The 22,205-nt window shown below is 37.6% G+C and overlaps 2 protein-coding genes across 2 annotated transcripts in view; both read right to left on the reverse strand.

Annotated features, from left to right (window-relative positions):
* Nucleotides 1-3,567, reverse strand: part of LOC134753055 (titin-like) — a 41,210-nt gene extending 37,643 nt beyond the window's left edge. Inside the window, 3 exon segments of the mRNA XM_063688817.1 lie at nt 165-260; nt 879-926; nt 3,524-3,567. Coding sequence (XP_063544887.1) covers nt 165-260; nt 879-912 — 130 coding nt within the window. The 5' untranslated portion in view covers nt 913-926; nt 3,524-3,567.
* A 1,423-nt stretch (nt 3,568-4,990) lies between these two features.
* On the reverse strand, nt 4,991-14,192 carry LOC134753057 (neurofilament medium polypeptide-like). Its single transcript, XM_063688818.1, has 6 exons — nt 14,103-14,192; nt 12,755-12,788; nt 8,061-8,099; nt 6,235-6,516; nt 5,090-5,432; nt 4,991-5,003 (listed from the first exon to the last, which is right to left on the reverse strand). Exons 1-6 carry the CDS (start codon nt 14,142-14,144, stop codon nt 4,991-4,993), a joined length of 753 nt encoding a protein of 250 aa, XP_063544888.1. The 5' UTR covers nt 14,145-14,192.
* Between the last annotated feature and the right edge of the window lie 8,013 nt (nt 14,193-22,205).

Below are 22,205 nucleotides of genomic sequence, written 5' to 3' on the forward strand. Positions count from 1 at the left end.
ACGCTCTCCACACGTTGAAATAGCTGTATAGGATAATTACCTACATATATCCTTACGCCGGACACTTTCTGCTATCTTGCTGCTAGGAGGGACAAGAAAACAGCATATATTTTTCTTTCCCTCTCAGAAGAGTTTCATGTAAAAGGATATAGTGTGATACTTACACGCAGACCCTTCGAGCTGCTTCATGAAGGAGATAACGTACTTCCACTCCCTAGAGCCGCGGCATCCATTGATGAACTCAATCAACTTTTTGCGATCTGGAATTAATACACAGTTTGTTTAACTAAACAAAGTCACAAAAAACCTAGCAACTCAAACAAACAACTCATGCCGCGCCCTTCGGACGCAAAATTGCCCATCACACATCATCACAAAGCATTTTATTATATTTCATTATTTATTTTAAATATGAGGTTTCCTAAATAAATGCTTATTATTTTATTACGTTATTTATTTTATTTATTTATTAATTCAGAGCCCACTGTGTCCCACTGCTGGACAAAGGCCTCCCCCCTCTTTTTCCACTCGTCTCTGTTTAATGCTATATCTGGCCAGCCTGTCAAGAAGGAGTCCAAGTTATCCCGCCATCGCCGACGAGGTCTGCCGGATGCCCGGTTAGACTCGTGGGGCTCCCACTCCGTGGTTAACTTGGCCCTCAAGTCATCCGGCATTCGGCAGACATGACTAGCCCAGTCCCATTTCAACTTGGCCGCTTTCCGAGCTACGTTTATTATTTTTGAGTCTTAGAGCGCAGCGTGGTTTTATTACGTTACAAAAATTATAAAGTGTATTTTTAAAGAAATACTTATATCCAAAATTATCTGAGTAAATACGAAATAACAAATCAGTGCTTAATAAATTTAATGCATGCATACCTGTTATCTTGGTGACCCTCTCGCAATATTTCATCGCCTTTTCAATATCTGAAAAATTAATTATTTGAGGCATAATATTTAATTGAGGCTTAATTAATTTATATATATTATTGTTGATGTTTTATTGATATTGTATTGATACTTAATATACGAATTTTTTTGTCATTTCAGTTATAACGCTCAAACGGTCTTATCTGTTTCTTATTTCTTGTTTTTTTTTTTTTAATTTATTATTCTCTTTTACCTAATACTCGGTGTAAAATTTCTTATCAATAATTAAATAGGCCTTGGGACTATTTTAAAATTAGGCATCAGTGTATTTTAATACATAAAAGGATTTTTTTAATCAATTTTAGCTTCATTAAAAATTCAGAAATGGCCACGTAAACAAGTCTGGCACTTCAGACCGAACAAAAAAGATACCCTCTCATATTCCTGTTACTAACCAATTAAATCTATACCTTAGGTTAAAACCATTAGGGTCGATTCTTAGTTTTATTCTTATAATTATCTCATAATTGATTGCCAGTAAATGAAAAATAACTGTCCTAAAAGGACCAATCGCTAAAATGTTCTGATTTTGACAATGTAGTTAGAGTAGGAATTGTTATTTTAGATCTATTTAAAATTTAATATAATATTATAATTCAGGGGATCAAGGATCAGTCTAAAATTAAAACGTCCTCTTTGCCCCCTCCCACATCACTCATACCAGCAAAATGGCAGGCGCGGCCGCCGAAAATGCAGCAAAATTAAAGAACAACAAATATGCTTGGTTGGTACCAACCATACGACTTTGTTCCGGTCGCTATCGAAACGGCGGGGCCTTGGTGTGCGGAGGCCAAAACACTTATAAAACCTTTGGGGCGGCGTTTGAGGTATAGGGGCTGCGACCTCCGTTCCGGCTCTTACCTGGTCCAGCAAATATCGCTAGCCGTGCAGTTTTGGACCAGGTGACAGTCGGAACGGTACATAGGCCTTTTATATACATAAGTGCCTGTTAGCATAGAGTAACTGATACTAGAGCGTTACTGTCATAGTAAATTTTGTAACCCCAGTAAATTCACTGCCATCTATCGACACAGTTTAAAACTAAAAATGAAGATTTATAAAAATACGATAGAATGTATTTAAATATAGATAAATGATTTTTTTTATTTGCATTAATTATTTTTATGATTTTGACCCATGTTCTTTCACTGATATGCGTTAAAAATGTTAAATAACAAACGAAACCGTCAACGCCATCTATACGACTGTAGGCTAAAACTAGTAGCGCCCTCTGAACGAGAATAAAATTTTCTTGATTTTCGAGGCACTTTTTTCCTTAGACTGTATCCATCTATTACGGAGTTATATCTATCTTTGCTGTTAGTTTGCGATAATTAATTTTATTTTTAGGTTTACTGCTAGTTTTAATTTAATAATATTAGTTTGTTTTTGATCTGATCTGTATTTTATGAATATCTTATTTCATAAATATCTTATAATCCTCTCTTCAGTAGACTTTTTGTGGATTTTTATGTATTGCGCACAAACAATAAGACAATATGAACCAACCGCTAATTTATCATCATTTAACAATTATTTACTGGACATTTATTACCTTAATTTAATATATAGTTTAATCGATATTTGTCCAGCTGCGCGCACGCGCAAGGACGCGCATTGGAACGAAACGACTGTACAAATAAAATTGTTATTGGAAAATAGCGAATTTGCTTTAATTAACGTCATTATGTGTTTACATGTTAAACATGTCAGTAATAGAAAATTACTGCGCACATGTTCTGGGCAATAGTACATTGTGCAACATGGAGCGTAAGTTAAACATTGCGAACGAGAGTATAGTTAAATCGCGACGGCTTGCCGGAGCAATATTATTACGCCCCGAGTTACACACAATGTTCTTCATCACACTTGCATACAAAAAGCAAAATTAAAATCGTTTATTGTCCCACACAGCCCACAGGAATAAAATAGTACAGTCACGCGTACTATTTTATTCCTGTGGGCTGTCTTGGCAAAAGCAACATTAAAATCGTTTATTGTCCAACACAGCCCACAGGAATAAAATAGTACAGTCACGCGTACTATTTTATTCCTGTGGGCTGTGTTGGCAAAAGCAAAATTAAAATCGTTTATTGTCCAACACAGCCCACAGGAATGAAATAGTACAGTCACGAGTACTATTTTATTCCTGTGGGCTGTGTTGGCAAAAGCAAAATTAAAATCGTTTATTGTCCAACACAGCCCACAGGAATAAAATAGTACAGTCACGCGTACTATTTTATTCCTGTGGGCTGTGTTGGCAAAAGCAAAATTAAAATCGTTTATTGTCCAACACAGCCCACAGGAATAAAATAGTACAGTCACGAGTACTATTTTATTCCTGTGGGCTGTGTTGGCAAAAGCAAAATTATAATCGTTTATTGACCAACACAGCCCACAGGAATAAAATAGTACAGTCACGCGTACTATTTTATTCCTGTGGGCTGTGTTGGACAATAAACGATTTTAATTTTGCTTTTTGTATTCGATTTTGATTTGTATCATTCAGAGATGGATGCAGCCCGCCTGACTCTATCATACATGGAAATCGGAAATGTACAATGAGAATAAAACGTGAGGTTATTGTGGCTTACCTCTCTCTCCGGTCAGCTCGTAAAGGATCTCGGTGCCTTGGTGAACATCTGGAAAAGAAGAAAACTTATTTTGATTATTCGTTTCATCATTTATAGATTTTCATGTGCATGATACAAAAATACACTTTAATGTTTTTTTAACATAACCGTTTTGAATGATTCACGGTTAGTTTACTAGACTTATATCGACCGGGATACGTCTTAAGTCTTACGAACTTTCTGCCAAAAAGCCGCTCCCATACAATCGAAATTAAATGACAAGAAATACTCTACAAACACCAACTTTACGAGAATGAAAAGTGAAAAAAAAACTAAGCTATATGTCTGTAGTAAAAACTAATAAACATGTACCTTTGAATCCGAACAGCTTGCTGATAATATCCTCGGCGGCATCCTTGATTCCCTCAACAACTGCAAAATAAAAATGGGTGAGCTTTTGGGTAATTTTATGAGATTAGCACTCCAATATTCTTATTATCATCAAAACATGTATACAAAACATTGGCGTTAAATATAGAAGATTCAATCATTAGATGCCTTTCACTGGCGCAGTCGGGTAGGATGGCTATTGCTTGTGTTTCAAATAATGTAATGTAGTTTGCTTTTAGGCCTTTATCACACCTACCACTGTACTAGTGGCGAGAGGGTGCACTCGGGCGAGTACAGTCACCTGCAATAATATGTTACACAACGGAGGCCACAAAAATATCTGACACGATCTTATTTGTAGAGTCATAAGAGCGTGTCACATACTTTTGCGGCCTTCAAAGAGTGACATGGTATCGCAGGTGACTGTACCGAGTACTGAGCACTCGGTCGAGGGCACTCTCTCGCCCCTGTACTCGGTACGTGTGATCAAGCCCTAAGATGACATAAGTACTAACATAATAGTATGGACCGAAATCTGAATTTTTTTAAACCCTAAAGCACCTCAAATATGCTCTTACAAACAACCACATATTTGCGGCGTTCGTGGTAGAAACCCTGGGGCCGTGGAGAGACGCTCATAACCTTTTTCAGGGCCTAAAAAAAAGACTAATTGAAACTACGGGTGACCCTAAGGCTGGCTCATTCCTAGGCCAAAGAATAGGCATAGCTATTCAGCGTGGGAATGTAGCCAGCCTTATGGGCACCCTTCCGCAAGGGACAGATTTAGGGGACTTAAGATAGGGGGGTAAGTTTTATTTATTCATTTAATTTATTAGTTTTAATTTACTTAGTTTATACTTAATTTTAATAATAGTTTATCATTTACAGTCATACTCATACTCATCCCCGTTAATTTAATTCATATTTTTTTATTTATTAGCAAATACATTTTATATTAGCTTGTACTTACTTGGCAGAGGCCTGAGTGGGATTCTTGGGTGAGCGGGGGGTTGTGGTGGCTGTGGGTGCTTGTGAAGTCCCAGCAAATGTGGGCGCTCTGGTCGGTGCGGCGGCTTTGGTCCCACCGGCCTTTGGGGTTTAACTGGAGGTTCTGGTTCCACCGGCAATTGTGGTCTAACTGGCGGTTCTGGTTCCACCGGTCTTTGGGGTTTCACTGGCGTTTCTGGTCCCACCGGCCTTTGGGGTTTTACTGGAGGTTCTGGTTCCACCGGCAATTGTGGTCTAACTGGCGGTTCTGGTTCCACCGGTCTTTGGGGTTTCACTGGCGTTTCTGGTTCCACCGGCCTTTGGGGTTTTACTGGCTGTTCTGGTCCCGCTGTCCACTGAGTCCATTGCGGTTCGCTCGGATGTTGGGGTCGCTGTGGTGGAACCGGCCGCTGTGGCTTGCCGAACAGGTCGACGTCCACGACTCCTGGGATGGACACGTCCACGTTCGGAAGGTTCAGGCCTGGGAGTGGGTTGATGCTGATTGGCGACAGTAGGGATGGACGCCTTGGACCATGTGAGTTGGGTCCTGGACCTGTTGAAAATCCATCCATCAATCCATCTTTAAGTAATGGAATTTATTCAGTGATATTTTGATCTAATATTTACAACGCTTCGTCTTATGTTTTAAATACCTTTATAGGTTATCTGCTGGAAGAGATCCCTCTTAGGGATAAGTTTGCCTTTGTACTACACAATTATGTTATATCTGATGTAACTAATTTTTTTTTTCATACAATACAATACAATACAAATCCTCTTTATTGCAAAACCTCTGAATAAATGTACATGAAAAACCCAAATAATACACAAAGACAGGGGTAAACAACAGGCGGCCTTATCGCTAAAGAGCGATCTCTTCCAGACAATGTTAGTACTAAAGTGTTTACATACTTACTTACTTACGTTTTAACCTGAGCAGCTTATAAAAAGGGTGCTTATGTAACTTTTAAATATGTCATTCTATTTTAATAATTTGTATTAATTTAATTGTGCAATTATTTAATTTATTTTGTTTTACCTTATTATTATGTTTATAGATTTCATTTTGTAATAGGTATGTTCGGTAGTATTAAGTCTTCTATGAATATATAATCCGAAATAAAAGCTTTTTAATTTTAATTAATTTAGAAAAGAAAGAAAGAAAATACATTTATTAAACATTGGACAAAACTTTGAAAAACACATAAAACACAAATTAGATGCTAAAACAGGATCCCCACTCAGCATAATGCCACAGCAAGCCATGACGCTGATTTTCAGTGGGTAAATAAACTATAACTAAACGAGTGACAACACATTTAATTATTATTTTTAATTAATTAAAAAGTTCTTACCTCTCCTGTGCTCTCCAAATCTTTTCTGGTCCTCTCTCTCACTCTCGCTGAACTCTTTCTTCTCCGAGAAGCTCTCACTCTGGTCTCTCTCCAAGCTAGAGCTGTCATTCTCCGAGAAGGATTTCTTGGAACTGCTGGAGCTGTCAGACTCTGACTCAATCTCCTGTTCCTTGAAAGTTTTCCGTTTGTGTTTCACTTCTTTTACTTCTCTCTCTTGGAAGTCTTGTTCCTTCTCGACTTCCTTGTGTTCGACGTGGCGGTGCTCCTCCTTGCGGCGGCCGCCTGTGAAAAGATTCAACCCTTTGACTGCCAAAGACGTCACCTGACGCGCGCGGCTACAACCCAATATCAACCTTCGTGCATTCAGACAAGGCTCACGATGACGAGCACACGAAAGGCGATAGGGTTAATATGGGATATTACGTGAAACTCTACGTGGCGCCACTACCACAATCTGAGGGTCTATCGCGAAACAAGACAATCGAAATTTCGTTATCTAACATCTCTGTCACTCTTGCATATTCGAGCGATAAAGAGTAGGGTTTGCACGACGGATCCGAAATGTATGGGAAGATCCGCAGATCCGGATAATTTCATACATTTCGGATCCGGATTGCAGACCCTAATAAAGAGGCAGATAGCGAAGTTTCGGATTCGCGTTTCCCGGTAGGTCCTCTGTAAACAAACCGCCTTGATGCATCAATGTCATATTTTATTATCTCTGAAAACATGTCAAAAACCTGTTAAAGGTACAGTATGTTAGTATAAGTTACTTTATGCTTTACTAAAAAGGCTAGTGCTGCACTCCGGTGGCAGAACATTGCAGTAATATCCCCTATTGAAAAAAAACATCATAAGTCCATGGTTTAAGAGGAAAGGGAACGAAGTCACGTGACCGCTTTTCCATACAAAGGTAAAGGTAAAGGTAAAGGTACTAGGTAGGTAGGTAGGTAGGTAGGTTAGCTGGAAGAAATCCCTTATAGGGATAAGCTCGCCTTTGTACCTAAATTTATATGAATTTCATGTTATCAATTTTTGTTTTGTACAATAAAGTGATTTACTACTACTACTACTACTACCCCATTTCTGGATATAACATTAAAGAATAGTTATTTGTTATGCAAGAGGGCAAAGTTGTTGTTTAACCGCTTGTGATGATATTGAAAAATGGAATCTTGTGCGTTGCGAGGGATTCAAGGAATGAGGGTTAAACAATTTTGCCACCAAGGGCGCCAAGTGAAACACTAAATTTTTCACTACACCAACGCGAACGTTATTAAATATTTATCATTCGAAATATTCTACCAGCTAACATAAGGAAACAACTCAAAATTTGGATCAAATTACTTTGCCACTCTTGTGGACAAAATGAAACTTTCTCAACAATTTTTGAACAATCAAGAGACCCTTAACCAGGTAGTGTGGTGAAAAAATATTTTCTATATCCAATAATGTCAATATCTAGGAGGAAAATGGGACTACGTTTGGTGAAAGGGGTCGTCCACTAGCGTTTTAAGGTTTAACACTACGAGTGGGTAGTTACCACAAAAGCCTTGAAACAGGTAGGTAATTGGCGAATAGTGAAGCAATGAGGGCTATCGTTTTTTTGCTCACCAGTTGGCGCCTCTGTTGATGGTGGTCCAAAAGACTATAGAACAGCTGTCAGTCATTGAAGTGACAAATGACATTTGACATTTCGAACTATGGAAAAGACCACCATCTACACTAGCGCCTCTAGCGGCGAATTCATACGCGATAGCCCTCATTAGTTGCATGTACATGCAATTCCTATTTAGGATTTTCTTGTATTGATTTTTGTTACTTACCAAGGAATTCCCGAACGACATGAAGTCCGTGTGGAATGCCTGAAAATATTTTTTTTTAAATTAAAACCTTCCAAAAAGGACAAATTGGCACTACTTTGAAAAAAACTCGTATCTTGTTCTGTCAATCAAAAGAAAAATGTTGAGATGCATAAAGAGTTACTGCCTTTCAACTTAGAGCAGCGGTGTGAGATACAAGATTTTTTCAAAGCAGTGCTGAAATCATTATTATACAATAATCTTGCTTATTAGTTATAAATTACGAGTATTCTAAGCTATAGTATTGCAAGTGTTGAATAACCTAAACTCCCTGACTTTTTGTATAGTGGCCCCACTCGGTATTTTTTTAAATAAATAAATATAAACAAATAAATATTAGGGGATGTCTTACACAGATCAACCTAGCCCCAAACTAAGCAAAAAGCTTGTACCTATGGGTTCTAGGGGACGATATACATACTTATATAGATAAATACATACTTTTATACATAGGAAACACCCATTACTTACATGGGTGTTTCCTATGTGGTTTATCACAAAAATGAATACCCTTACCGGGATTCGAAAACGGGGATTGGCTTCACAGGCAGGAGCACTACCTACTAGGCCAGACCGGTCGTTTTTTTCAATTTTTTGTTTATCTAAAAATGATCCCACACGATCTTAATTTTTTTTCAAGCAAAAATCAGAGAACACAAATAAAATTCGCCCTTAGAATTTATTCAGTAACCATAGATATATATTTTTATATTTTTAATTATGTAAATATTGTGTGGAGAGTAAGAAAGATTAGATTTTACTTCTGTTCATATCATAACTATTTCACTGCTGCGTAGAAGTGCTACGCATGCTACGCCGTAGCCCGTAGCACGCTTTTCTACTTGTAAATCCTAGTTAAGCAAAATTTAGTTAGAGTGAAACATGTTTTAATTTCGTTTAAGTAAAGGGATCAAATCAAGCAAGGGGTTTGGTTTATTTTTCAATTCGACTAAAATAATGCTTATAAACCTCGCCGTATTGATGGCCATTATTGAAGGGTTGAACCACTGCAATCCACTGCATTAAAATTACAAGATATACCGTCAACCAGGGTGAATAGAGATGGCTGGGGTGAATAGGGACAAAACTTAAAATGTGATTTATTCTTCTGTGTTATTTCTTAATAACAATCTACACAAATTGTATCATACAAAATCTACTGTTATTTTCAATCGAATGATTTAATTTGTGTGGTATTTTTTTATGAAATTGTTAGGTGAATAAGATTTTTAGTTTTGTGAGCTTTGTCCCTATTCACCCCAGCCATCCCTACTCACCCCGGTTGACGGTAATAATTGTGTCGTTTTCAACCAGAGTGTACCTCATTGTCGCTTGCCATAAGGACGCTCGTACAAATTATTCGTATAAAGATACAAACAAGTTTCGTCCTTATGGTAAGCAACAATGTGTGATACCTTTTTCTTAAAAACGTCACAATTATTCTGGACATGTTGTACACATAATTTTTCTTATATATGTTTATTGGTTCACCAACAATTGTTTACACTGTTAAATATAACTACAAACGGTGGTGTTTACCTTTATTGTTACGCTTAGCGATAATAGTCAAAAGACTATTATCGCTAAGCGTAACAATAAAGGTAAACACCACTTGCATTAAATAAAGTAAGAAAATAGCATCTACATAACATAACGTTTACAATAATAATGCAGGCATTAACTATAACAGTGACGTATATCTACTGTTAATGTTGTACCTCACTGATTTAATTTACTTTGTATATACACATATACAGCCCGGCAGCTTGAACATGTCATGCTCGCCTAAAAGTCTTTGCTTACGGTGGCGTCGTTGATCGGGTCGCCACTTTCCCGAATGAAGGTTGAGGGAGACGATGGCTGAGATACGCGTCATACTCGTGAACGGGTGCTGTTTGTGGAGACCGGTCTGTTTAAGTTTACACGGCCTTCATTTTACCTATGTAACATTACTTTTGAGTGGCATTAACGTGAGGCACTTCATTCGGTTCTTGCCTGTTTCTCTGATTTAATATCTTGTCTTTTTATTAATTATATAACAATTCAAGTCTTTACATCTCTGGATAATTTGATGATCTTTTTTATTATTATATACATTTTATCTCTGACACCTAGAGACTTTTACATCTCTAAACAATGTTAGTACTTCTGTTGTTTGTATATTTTTTATTAGCTTTTTTGTGTAATTTGACATTTATATTTATGTAATTGTTTTATTTTTCTTGTAATTTTGGGTTAATTTTATTGTTTGTAAAAATTGACATGGAAAAGTGCCCCTGTGGCCTATTTGCTGAATAAATGTTTGATGTTTGTTTGATGTTTACAATAACAATGAAGAATTTCACCTTATAACAGAATAAAATAAAATTTAAAAATAGTCTATGAGACGCAAGTTGCTGTTGTTGATTATTTTTAGTACAGTGGAACTTTGTATACTGTTTACAATAACAATGGAGAATTTCACCTTATAATAGAATAAAATAAAATGTAAAAATAGTCTATGAGACGCAAGTTGCTGTTGTTGATTATTTTTAGTACAGTGGAACTTTGTATACTGTTTACAATAACAATGGAGAACTTCACCTTATAATAAAATAAAATAAAATGTAAAAATAGTCTATGAGACGCAAGTTGCTGTTGTTGATTATTTTTAGTACAGTGGAACTTTGTATACTGTTTACAATAACAATGAAGAATTTCACCTTATAACAGAATAAAATAAAATATAAAAATAGTCTATGAGACGCAAGTTGCTGTTGTTGATTATTTTAGTACAGTGGAACTTTGTATACTGTTTACAATAACAATGAAGAATTTCACCTTATAACAGAATAAAATAAAATGTACAAATAGTCTCGCAAGTTGTTTTTGTTGATTATTTTTAGTGCGGTGGAACTTTGAGTAAACACACATATACATTCATACTAATATTAAATGCGAAAGTGTGTCTGTCTGTCAGGCCCCATTCCCACGAGAGCTTTTTCAACGCGCGTTAAAAAAGCGTTTGAATGACACAAATGGAATCGTGTGTATTTATTCACACGATGGCGGTAGCGCTTTTTATCAAGCGTTGTTGGATTTTCAACTTTAAGCCTTGGTATTTAAATCGAAATTAGCATGCGGGCAGATTCAAGCGCTTTTTTAACGCGCATTGAAAAAGCTCTCGTGCGAATGGGGCCTTACCTCTTCACGCTTAAACTGCTAAACCGATTTAGTTGAAATTTGGTATAGAGATAGTTTGAGTACAGGGGAAGGACATAGGGTAGTTTTTATCCCAGAAATCATCCTTTATGGGGGTGAAACGGGGGGTAGAAGTTTGTATGGGGAATAGATAAAACGCAGATTGGATAAAAAATAAGCTACCCAAATTACTAACTCCACACAGACGAAATCGCGGGCATAAGCTAGTAGGTTATAAAAATACTATAGCTTTGGCCCGCAACTTCATCTGCGTGGAATTAGTTCCAGCTTCCAGCTGTTAGAGTAAGTATAGCGCCTGGATAAAATCTATATACTGGCAATAATTTTGAGCATAATATGCGTAATTGCTTACCTTATCAATCATTAATTTTGTCATTTCCACCCCCCCCCCTTTTTCACCCTCTTTAGGGATGTCTTCGGACATAAAAACTATCCTATGTCCTTCCCCGGGACTCAAACTATCTATATGCCAAATTTAAACTAAATCTGTTCAGCGGTTTAAGCGTTAAGAGGTAACAGACAGACAGACACACTTTCGCATTTATAATATTAGTATGGATACCTACTGTTAACCTTTCGTCTGTGTTTGATAATGATCCCGACCGAGATTTTCAGTTCTTTTGCATTTATTTGGGAACATATTTTGCTGCTCTATACGGCACGATCAGATCGAGGGCCTACTGAAAACCACGTTCGACGTGTTGCCTCTCTGTCGCACTTATACATTCGCACGTAAGTGTGACAGGGAGGCAACATGTCCAACATGGTTCGATTCGTCAAGAGGTCCTTAATAATAAAAGTAACTAAATTATTGTATAGAATAATTACCGATTTAAACATGCATGTTAAATTACTTTGATAATATTTAATTAAATATATTAATATATTATATTTTTTTAATTTAATAATGAAATGTTCATTATTATTAAGAAAGTAAATGGCTTAAAAATGCGGTACGATCGAGGATTAGTCACAATTTTAGACCGGGGGGACGATTTTTGAATTTTGAGCGCTCGATTTCGTCACTCGAAAATTTGTAGAAACCGGCGAAATGCTATTTTTGAAATACGAGCGATAGAAACTAGTGGTATTGACAACTCGTTTTCAATTCTATTAGTAGAATTTAAATGCCTAGTAATGGAGATATATTGAAGAGAATTACATGAAATCAAAAACCGGCCAAGTGCGAGTTTCACTTGCGCACCGAGGGTTCCGTACTTTTTAGTATTTGTTGTTATAGCGGCAACAGAAATACATCATCTGTGAAAATTTCAACTGTCTAGCTACCACTGTTCATGAGATACAGCCTGGTGACAGACAGACAGACAGACGGACAGCGGAGTCTTAGTAATAGCTAGGGTCCCGTTTTTACCCTTTGGGTACGGAACCCTAAAAATCGCCTCCACCGCGCCGCCAGCACACAAATACGAGATTAATTAAAAAATGGGAAAACTTACGATTAGGCTCTGGTGACGCTGCCGTTAGGTAGACCTATAAACAAATTAGTTCATGTTTAGAAAGCGAGAACTCGTATTACATAGCGATACGCAGTTGCACAATATCTTTAGAGTATTACCGAAATACCGAAGAATAGAAAACATCTCCACTTTACGAGCGTGTTACAGACAGGACAGGCATGATAATAATTATATCAAAAGTTTTCTGTTTTTATGTTTAATTTTATCTTCATTTTTATTCTACAAATAGTTTGTACAAATAGTTTGCTTTAACCTAGGGAAGAGCGGTGCCTCCCGACAAAGGCAATTTTTTGCTTACCGGGCGGCTCCATCACCTAAATCATGGCAATTTGTGTTTAAAACAAATAAAGATATTTGTATTTTTGTATTTTTTTGTATTTTTTTTGTATTGTAGCATTGACCGAAATTGATCTTCTTCACAATTAATTTCACATTTGACAAACTTCGCCATTTTGGTGAGCTTACAAGTCGAATTATTTTCTATTCATGATCGACTTATAAATTGATAATTTACGAAATCATGAAAAACAAACATTTTTTTCTTCAATTCCCAGGCCATGTTTCAACTCAGTATGTAACAATGTAACAATACAGTTTGTGAAGCCATATAGCATCATCAAGAGGAAAGGGGCGATCGATTCTCCATACAAACTTAGTTCTCATTTTCCTCCCTGGATAGTGAAAAATATTTTTACAGAATTTTATGTATTTTAGTCACTATGCCCGACCGTCAGATTTTTTCGTTTTTTTAATTACTTACCTATTATTATTATAAAAGTTAGGAGCGAAAAACAGGTTTCATGCAGTTTTTTAAATGCTCTTATAATAATGAAAAAATAAAAAATAAACAAACGGTCGGGCATAGTAATGATTCAAATACATCATAAAAACTGTAATAGATGTCATATATTAAAGAAAAAGTGACGAAGCCGAGAGGCGAGGGCTTCGTCACTTTTTCTTTAATATATGACATCTATTACAGTTTTTAATTTATATATATATATATATAGTAGTGTGACTACTTAAAAAACACAAATCAAAATATTTAATAAAATAATTTGATTTGTTCCCAAACTTGTTTAAAATACATCGTGTTAAAATATTTTCAATAATTTTAATATCCGGGGGCACTACGTTTGTATGGAAAGGCGGTTTCGGGGCGGTCGTCCCCTTTCGTCCCCTGTCTGTCCCAGTCATCTTTAAACTTAGTCATCCGATAGAGATGATATCAGGGAATCTTGGATATTAGCATGTCGAGCACTAGGACGTTTACCTTACATGGAACGTTAAACAATTTTTAAATTAGCTTTATATTAAAAATACTTACGTCAAAAAGCGCTAAAAGCGCGAGCCCCAATACTAGCTTCATTTTCGTTGCGTCGCTTAAGTGGTCAGATTTCTACCTCTGATACCCACTAAATAACAGCGCCCGCCTGCTACCATTTATATTAGCTTACTTCGAAAATAAGGCATCTGTGCAAATAGATATTGTTTAAATTAAACTGTATTAATTAAACAAGCAATGGTGCGAAACGGATGGGAGGGCTGCGATTGGCTAGCGATGGCGGGGCGCGGGGGTTGTGTGTTCTGAAAATGTTCTCGGAATAATGTTAATTAATGATAATATTGATAATGTTAATTAACTACGAAATTTCAATCTCAGACATACTAGTATCGTAAAACTAACCAGCAATAGTCCTACTACTACTACTGCGAATACAACGAACACCGAAGTTTGCAAATTGCGGGCATCTTTCTCTGTCACTCTAATTACACCTTAATTGGAGTACCTAAAAGAGAAAGATGCCCTCAACCCTCAATTTGCGAACTTCAGTGTTTGCGGTAGACCCTCAGTGTCGCGTCCCCAAACTTCCTTTGTCATACGGCATTCCATCGGTCTTGCACCGTTCGCAGAAACCCACTGGCCCATTGCAATCGAGATATTTTGGCTCTCGTGTACAAAATTTTGCAGAGCTCAACTTGGCTCAACTAAAAGAATATTTGAAATTCTATCCCAAGAGTTGAAAAATAATTGACCCAAGCGGCGAAGGGCGAAGGTCTCCGTTTTGACTCGGGAAAACTGCTTTCGTATGTCCGGGTGTTCTCCTCTACGGTCGCAATTCTCAACCGATTCTAGTGAAATTTTATAAGCAAGCTCGATAGTTAAATAAGGTCAACCGGGATAATTGCCACTATGGGATTATTGCGTCTATTCGAGTTGTTTATTAAACAACATTAGTTACTACTTGGAGGACTAGAACTACTTGGAGGACAACACGTAACATAGATGGCGTTTTACCGAATCGTTTTCAAATAGTTGGCTATTTTGAGAATTAGTTTTACCCCAGACAAATTAGGGACGCATTTACCCAAATTATACTTTTCTACTTGATGTTCTTGTGACGTTTAGCGTCGCATAAAGTAGGGAAGAGTACGATGAGGGAGAGAAGAAAAATACCCGGACTAAATTTACAAAATATATTTTAAACTAAAAAACTATATAGGAAGAAAGGGTCGTGGGTTTAATTCTGAGCTAGCAATTAGCGCGAAACAAGTCAAGGGATCACTTCCCTGCTAGTGCAGGCAAGTGCAATATGCATATGCAGAGCACTTGGAGATGGCCGTCTTCAGCCGTGGTTCCGGATCCTTAGCACGGATAGTAGAGGAGCATGCGCATTGCGCATTTAGGTTGGTGGGTGCCGATTTCAACCCCAGACTTGCTCTCTAAGATTTTATACATTTTAGTTTTATTTAATCGTATGGCATACATAGTAATTGTAAAAATAGAGACAATGTAAGTATTGTAAATAATTAAAGGTCTACACATAGATCAGTCAGCCACTTTATGGCTTCGCCGCTCAGGGTGATCAGCGGTGGCAGCACGGTTACATTTTTATCACTTGTCACTATGCCTGTCACTTTCGCACTTACATACTTGTTAGAACGTGACAGGCATGGTGACAGGCGATAAAAATGCGACCGTGCTTAGCCCGCAGGTCTTCAAGTCAGTCAGTCTTGAATTATGTGCTGGGTGGTTTGTGCTTCCTCACCGCAACCGCAGGCCGAGGAATCCACCCACCCACAGCGGTGTTTGTAGTAGGCGCATCGACCATGACCTACGCAGTCTATTAAGTTTGCACCAGTCTCGTCCAGGGAGATCCGATCCCATTATTCTAGAGCCAGGCGTGATATCAGAGCCTAGTTTTCCCGCCATTAACAAGCCTTTTTTTTTTAATTAACAAGTCCCACGATTTTGGCCACTCGCGTTTGAGATTGAATTGAGTAACGGCTAGGTTTTTGGCGATGCTATACGAGAGATTCCTGGATTTGAGGTACACAGCATATTAAAAGGCGATTAGCAACTCGCGATCAAGCTTGCGTCAATGTGAGTATTATTTATTATTTTAGATATTTAAAAGATTATTCGCGAAAAGAAAATGTGACTGATCTTCACAATTTTTTTTAAGTCACAGCAGCCACAGATTTTAAATGGAGATTTTAAAAATATTCCGATTTTGACAACTAAACGCTAACGAGGTTGTACAGCAAACCGTTACATTCTTGGCCTCTTGTATTGATTATCTAGACACGCGGTAGCGTGTCAAGCGTTCAAGCTAACAGAACTGGCGAGCAGCACCGTGTTTAATATTAGAACCATTTGGAGCCACTTTTGACCCCCTCATAACTCAAAAACTATTTTACATAAACATGTCAAATTTGGCTTATATATTGAAACTTGTGACATATATACATATGCTCTCCAAATTTATAATTGCAATAATTAAATAATGTAGTAGTAGTTAAGTAACTAACATAGTCTTAAGCCAAACTAACCATTCTATGGATAAAATTTATCTGAAATAAAGAATTAATAATAATATACAGTATAAATCGATTAGCCTACTGAAAGTTACACAAGTGAACAGTATTGGCGTCGACAAATATTGGCGCAGCCATTTTACGGCTGCGTCACTCTATCTATTATTTATGCTCAAACAAAATATGACGCGAGTTTGGGATGACCTTGAATATATTTCGAATTAACCTTGTAAGTCCCCGTGTACTTCTACAAGTACAAATTAAATTCGAGTTTTGAACTCATATAGAAATAAAAGTTCCAAATTCAAAAGCGCCAAAATTGCCCTGGGTCTTACGAGAATAAAATATGATTTAAAAGAAATAATTATACAAACGGTGTGTTCTCTTATCTCTGTCCTCACGTGACCAAGGCGGGGACAGATGGGAATACACTATAGATACACAAACTCGCTTCTAGAACCCATCATAAATATAAATATATTAAATCATAATCATAATCATTTATTTACACATAAAAAGGGTTTTACATAGATATTATAAAAGTTACATGGTCTAGCCTTTTATATAACGTCAAAGCGTGGGCGCGGAAAGCCCCCCGCCACTTGGCTAACGACGGTCCAAAAAAAACTGAAACAATAAGACATGAACCCAGATATCGCCCAAAATCGCCCGGAATGGAGAAAACGGACAAGGAGAGCCGACCTCAGGTGATGGGAAATGGCGCAGGCAGACGATGATGAAATATAAATATTTGGGGGACAATCTCACACAGATCTACCTAGCCTCAAATCAAAGACGATATAATAAGATAGAGCGGTACTGTCATAGTAAATTTTGTAACCATAGTAAATCCACTGCTATCTATCGACACACTTTAAAACTAAAAATGAAGATTTATAAAAATACGATAAAATGTATTTAAGTAGTAGTAGTAGTAAAACTCTTTATTGTACAAAAAGAAATACAAAACAAGAGAAAAACGTATCATTTGTACAAAATAAAAAAATAAAAAATATATATGGATAAATGGTTTTTTTTTATTTGCATTAATTATTTTTATATGATTTTGACCCATGTTCTTTCACTTATATGCGTTAAAATTGTTAAATAACAAACGAAACCGTCAACGCCCTCTATACGAGAGTAGGCCAAAGGTAGTGGCGCCATCTGATCGAGAATCAATTTTATTTTTATTTTCGAGGCACGTTTTTTCCTTAGACTGCAGTCTGTATCCATCTATTACGGAGTTATATCTATCTTTGGTTGTATTATCTATGGGTGCTAGACGACGATATACATTTATTTATTTATTTGTTTAATCTTTATTGCACAAAAGAAAATACAATCGTACAAAAGGCGGACTTAATGCTATGAGGCATTCTCTACCAGTCAACCTTCGGGCAAAGCAGAGAATTTGTAGGCGGTGCAACATAGTGATCACATATATACAAGTATAGTTAAATAATGCATAGGCATAGACATACATACATACATATATCTGTATATATAATATTCATATAAATAGATACAATATACATACATACAAATACATAAGATATCAGATGAAACTTTCAAAACAGAAACACTAAGAATTCATCGTTCTGCCAGCAAAGTACTCACGTAAGGATTTTTTAAATGCAAATTTATTCGGACACTGTCTAATTTTAACAGGGAGACTATTCCAAAGGCGAGCTGCCTGAATAGAGAAAGAATAGGACATGAAACCTGTGCGGTGAGATGGTATGGAAGAAAGGTGGCCAGTGGAGCGAAGTTGACGGACACGAGAAACACCATAGTATAGTTGAAGAATTATTTGAGATATTCGGGAGATTGAAATGAGAAAAGAGGGTGCAAAGCATGCGAATATTTCGACGAACACGTATAGGAAACCAGCCGAGTTTAGAGCGGAAAGAGGAGACATGGTCGTTTATTTAATCGTTTACATTATACTTATTGTATATATATGTATATAGAACACACCCATGACTCAGGAACAAATATCTGTGTTGATCACTCAAATAAATGCCCTTACCGGGATTTGAAACCGGGACCATCGGCTTTATGGGCGGGATCACTACCCACTAAGCCAGACTGGTCGTCGAATATCATATAATCAAAGATATATATAACTCCGTATAAGATAAGTAAAGTCTAGGGAAAAAACGTGCCTCGGAAATCAAGAAAAAGCTATGCTCGAAATGATGGCGCCACCCCTTTGGCCTTTACTCGTATAGATGGCGTTGGCGACACCGTTTGACATTTAACAATATAACACATAACTATCAGTGAAAGATCATGGGTCAAAGTCATATGACGTTCTAAAACAAAATTGTGTTTTGTGTTTGTGTTTCGGTGGCAACCCTCGTGCCTTGAAACCCTCGCAACGCTCAAGATTCCATTTTTCGAAACACTCGCTACGCTCGCGGTTCAATTTTGGAATCTTTCGCTTGCTCGGGTATCAATATTAGCACGAAAGGTAAACAACAAATAACTTTGCGCCCTTGTAAGACAAATAACTATTGTTATTCTTAATAAAATACGCTTTTTGATACTTTTTAGGGTTCCGTACCCAATAAAAACGGCACCCTATTACTAAGACTCCGCTGTCCATCTGTCCGTCTGTCACCAGGCTGTATTTCATGAACCGTGATAGCTAGACAGTTGAAATTTTCACAGATGATTTCTGTTGCGGCTATAACAACAAATACTAAAAAGTACGGAACCCTCGGTGGGCGAGTCCGACTCGCACTTGGCCGGTTTTTTCATTAGTTGTGTCATAAGTGAACTTTTTTCGACATCAAACATAGCGTTCCCTTTTTGTCGCTTACATGGTATATACACTTAAAATTGAGGGCAAATATAAAAAAACCGGCCAAGTGCGAGTCGGACTCGCCCACCAGCGGTTCCGTACTTTTTAGTATTTGTTTTTATAGCGGCAACAGAAATACATCATCTGTGAAAATTTCAACTGTCTTAATGAGATACAGACTGCTGACAGAGAGACAGACGGACAGACAGACGGACAGACAGACAGCGGAGTCTTAGTAAGCCTTTTGGTTGAAAACGTCGCATATTGTTTTACGCGGTAAGCGCATTGTCATTTTTCATACAATCCGTTAACGCATGCGTTCAACGCTGCATTCATCGCTTAAGACATCCGCGCGCTTTATAGACGCAAATAGACGCAACTAACGTAGTCATAAGCCAAACTAACAATTCTATGGATAAAATTTATCTGAAATAAAGAATTAATAATAATAATAAAACAAGGAAGCCGAGAAGGACAAGTCCAGTAAGTACCTAGACTTGGCTCACGAGATAACCGCCATGTGGGATGTTGATTCGACGATCATTGTCCCGATAGTCGTTTCAGCGAACGGTCTCATAGCGAAGTCTCGACCAACACCTTGAGAGACTCTCGCTAGGTGGTTGGATCAAGGGTCAGATGCAGAAGGCGGTGATCTTGGACACGGCGCGGATAGTCCGCCGGTTCCTCTCTCTGCGGCCCTGACCACCGGCAGCTTGGGCCCTGCCCCGCTGCTAGCGGCACCCTAGGTTAGGTTTTTTATAATTTGTTTATATGTATTTTGTATTGTTTTGTAAGTGTTTTTATATTTTACTTTTATATCCATATTATAAAAAACCTAACATAAGAAAATGAATAAATATAGAGAATAATAATAGAAGAAAGATAAATAAAGAGATAATAATAGAGTTAATTCAAATTGTTTACGTATGTATAGGGCACAGACAGGGTTAGATACTAAGAACTTCTAGCTTCCTTAAGCCCGCTCCAGACTACGCGGCTTCGCGCCGCGGATAGCGCACGAGTGTGGAGGGGGCTCTAGAGCTGACGACAAAATTACAACGCAATTATTGGCTATATACAATCAATATTTATTTAATCGTATTGACGTCAAGACATTTGCAAATAAATTTATTAATACATAGTTGCATGCTCTGTGAAATTGATAATTTACAATTTACCAGGATTTCATCAAATTCAATTAAATGTCGTCAATAGTAAAAACCGGCCAAGTCCGAGTCGAACTCGCGCACAAAGGGTTCCGTACCATTACGCAAAAAACGGCAAAAACATCACGTTTGTTGTATGGGAGCCCCACTTAGATATTTATATTATTCTGTTTTTAGTATTTGTTGTTATAGCGGCAACAGAAATACATCATCTGTGAAAATTTCAACTGTCTAGCTATCACGGTTCATGAGATACAGCCTGGTGACAGACAGACGGACAGTGGAGTCTTAGTAATATGGTCCCGTTTTTACCCTTTGGGTACGGAACCCTACAAAGTATCGCCATCTACTCGAGTATAGGTCAAAGCATAGAGTAACTGATACTAGAGCGTTACTGTCATAGTAAATTTTGTAACCCCAGTAAATTCACTGCCATCTGTCGACACACTTTAAAACTAAAAATGAAGATTTATAAAAATACGATAGAATGTATTTAAATATAGATAAATGTTTTTTTTATTTGCATTAATTATTTTTATGATTTTGACCCATGTTCTTTCACTGATATGCGTTAAAATTGTTAAATAACAAACGAAACCGTCAACGCCATCTATACGACAGTTGGCCAAAACTAGTAGCGCCCTCTGAACGAGAATCAAATTTTCTTGATTTTCGAGGCACGTTTTTTCCTTAAACTGTATCCATCTATTATGGAGTTATATCTATCTTTGCTCCGAACTAAGAATGGACAATGGTTGAAAAATACACAAAAATACACTTTAAAATAATTTATTTCTGGTTCATATATGTAGGTACTAATACATAATTATGCTAGTAATATACTTTGGTACACTATCTACACATGCATTGCTATGGAATACATTCACTGGATAAACAGTCATACGGAAATTCCAAACTAACATTAACTCAGATCAATCAATTTGACTTTTTCTTCGGCCACGCACCGACCCGCCCCGATTCGAATGACCTCGCCCCGCGACAGCAGATTGACGGCCGTTTGCCGGCCGCTCAGTACTAATAAGCAACTTACACAATGACGCATGCCGCGTGTACAGACGTGCCGTTCACACATAGAAACGCCAGTGATTTTAGATGTATAGCGTGTCCCTGTGCCCCGTAACGTAACACACGAACGTGTTAATCTACTTCAGCCAGCCAGTACAGAGGTTTTTTTTTATGTGATGTCAGCAAACGAGCAGACGAGCCGCCTGATGGGAAGCAGTCATCGTCGCCCATGGACGTAAGCAACATCACAGGAGCCACTTAAGCATTGCCGACCCTTGAGAACCCTAAATACCCGCTTCTTGAAGAATCCCATGTCGAATCCCAGGTTGACTGAAGTAGTATGACAAATACGAACATTTCCGAGAAAATAAGATGGCGAAGGATTGTTCACTACATCTGTACTGACAATGTCAAAACTTTGGGGTAAAAAACTTAAGTTGGAGATCAATTTGACTCGATAAACCATCACATGGTTACAAATACATGTCACGGCAACTGCCAAGCAGTCAAATCTTTTACGGCCCGGCCACGACAACGCGCGGCGGCGGCAGCGGCGAGCGGCGGCCATAGGTGGGAACGAAAGGTCCGATCGCTGTGTCTCGCTTTAACC

Source organism: Cydia strobilella, chromosome 26, assembly GCF_947568885.1.
Source record: "Cydia strobilella chromosome 26, ilCydStro3.1, whole genome shotgun sequence".
Lineage (NCBI taxonomy): Eukaryota > Metazoa > Arthropoda > Insecta > Lepidoptera > Tortricidae > Cydia > Cydia strobilella.

What these genes read in the sequence shown, in the direction of transcription:
- LOC134753057 (XM_063688818.1), bottom strand. Translation starts at nt 14,144, where the DNA reads ATGAAGCTAGTATTGGGGCTCGCGCTTTTAGCGCTTTTTGAC. An exon ending in CGCTTTTAGCGCTTTTTGAC is followed by an intron (nt 12,789 to 14,102) that starts GTAAGTATTTTT and finishes ATTTGTTTATAG; the next exon opens with GTCTACCTAACGGCAGCGTC. An exon ending in AGCGTCACCAGAGCCTAATC is followed by an intron (nt 8,100 to 12,754) that starts GTAAGTTTTCCC and finishes AAATATTTTCAG; the next exon opens with GCATTCCACACGGACTTCAT.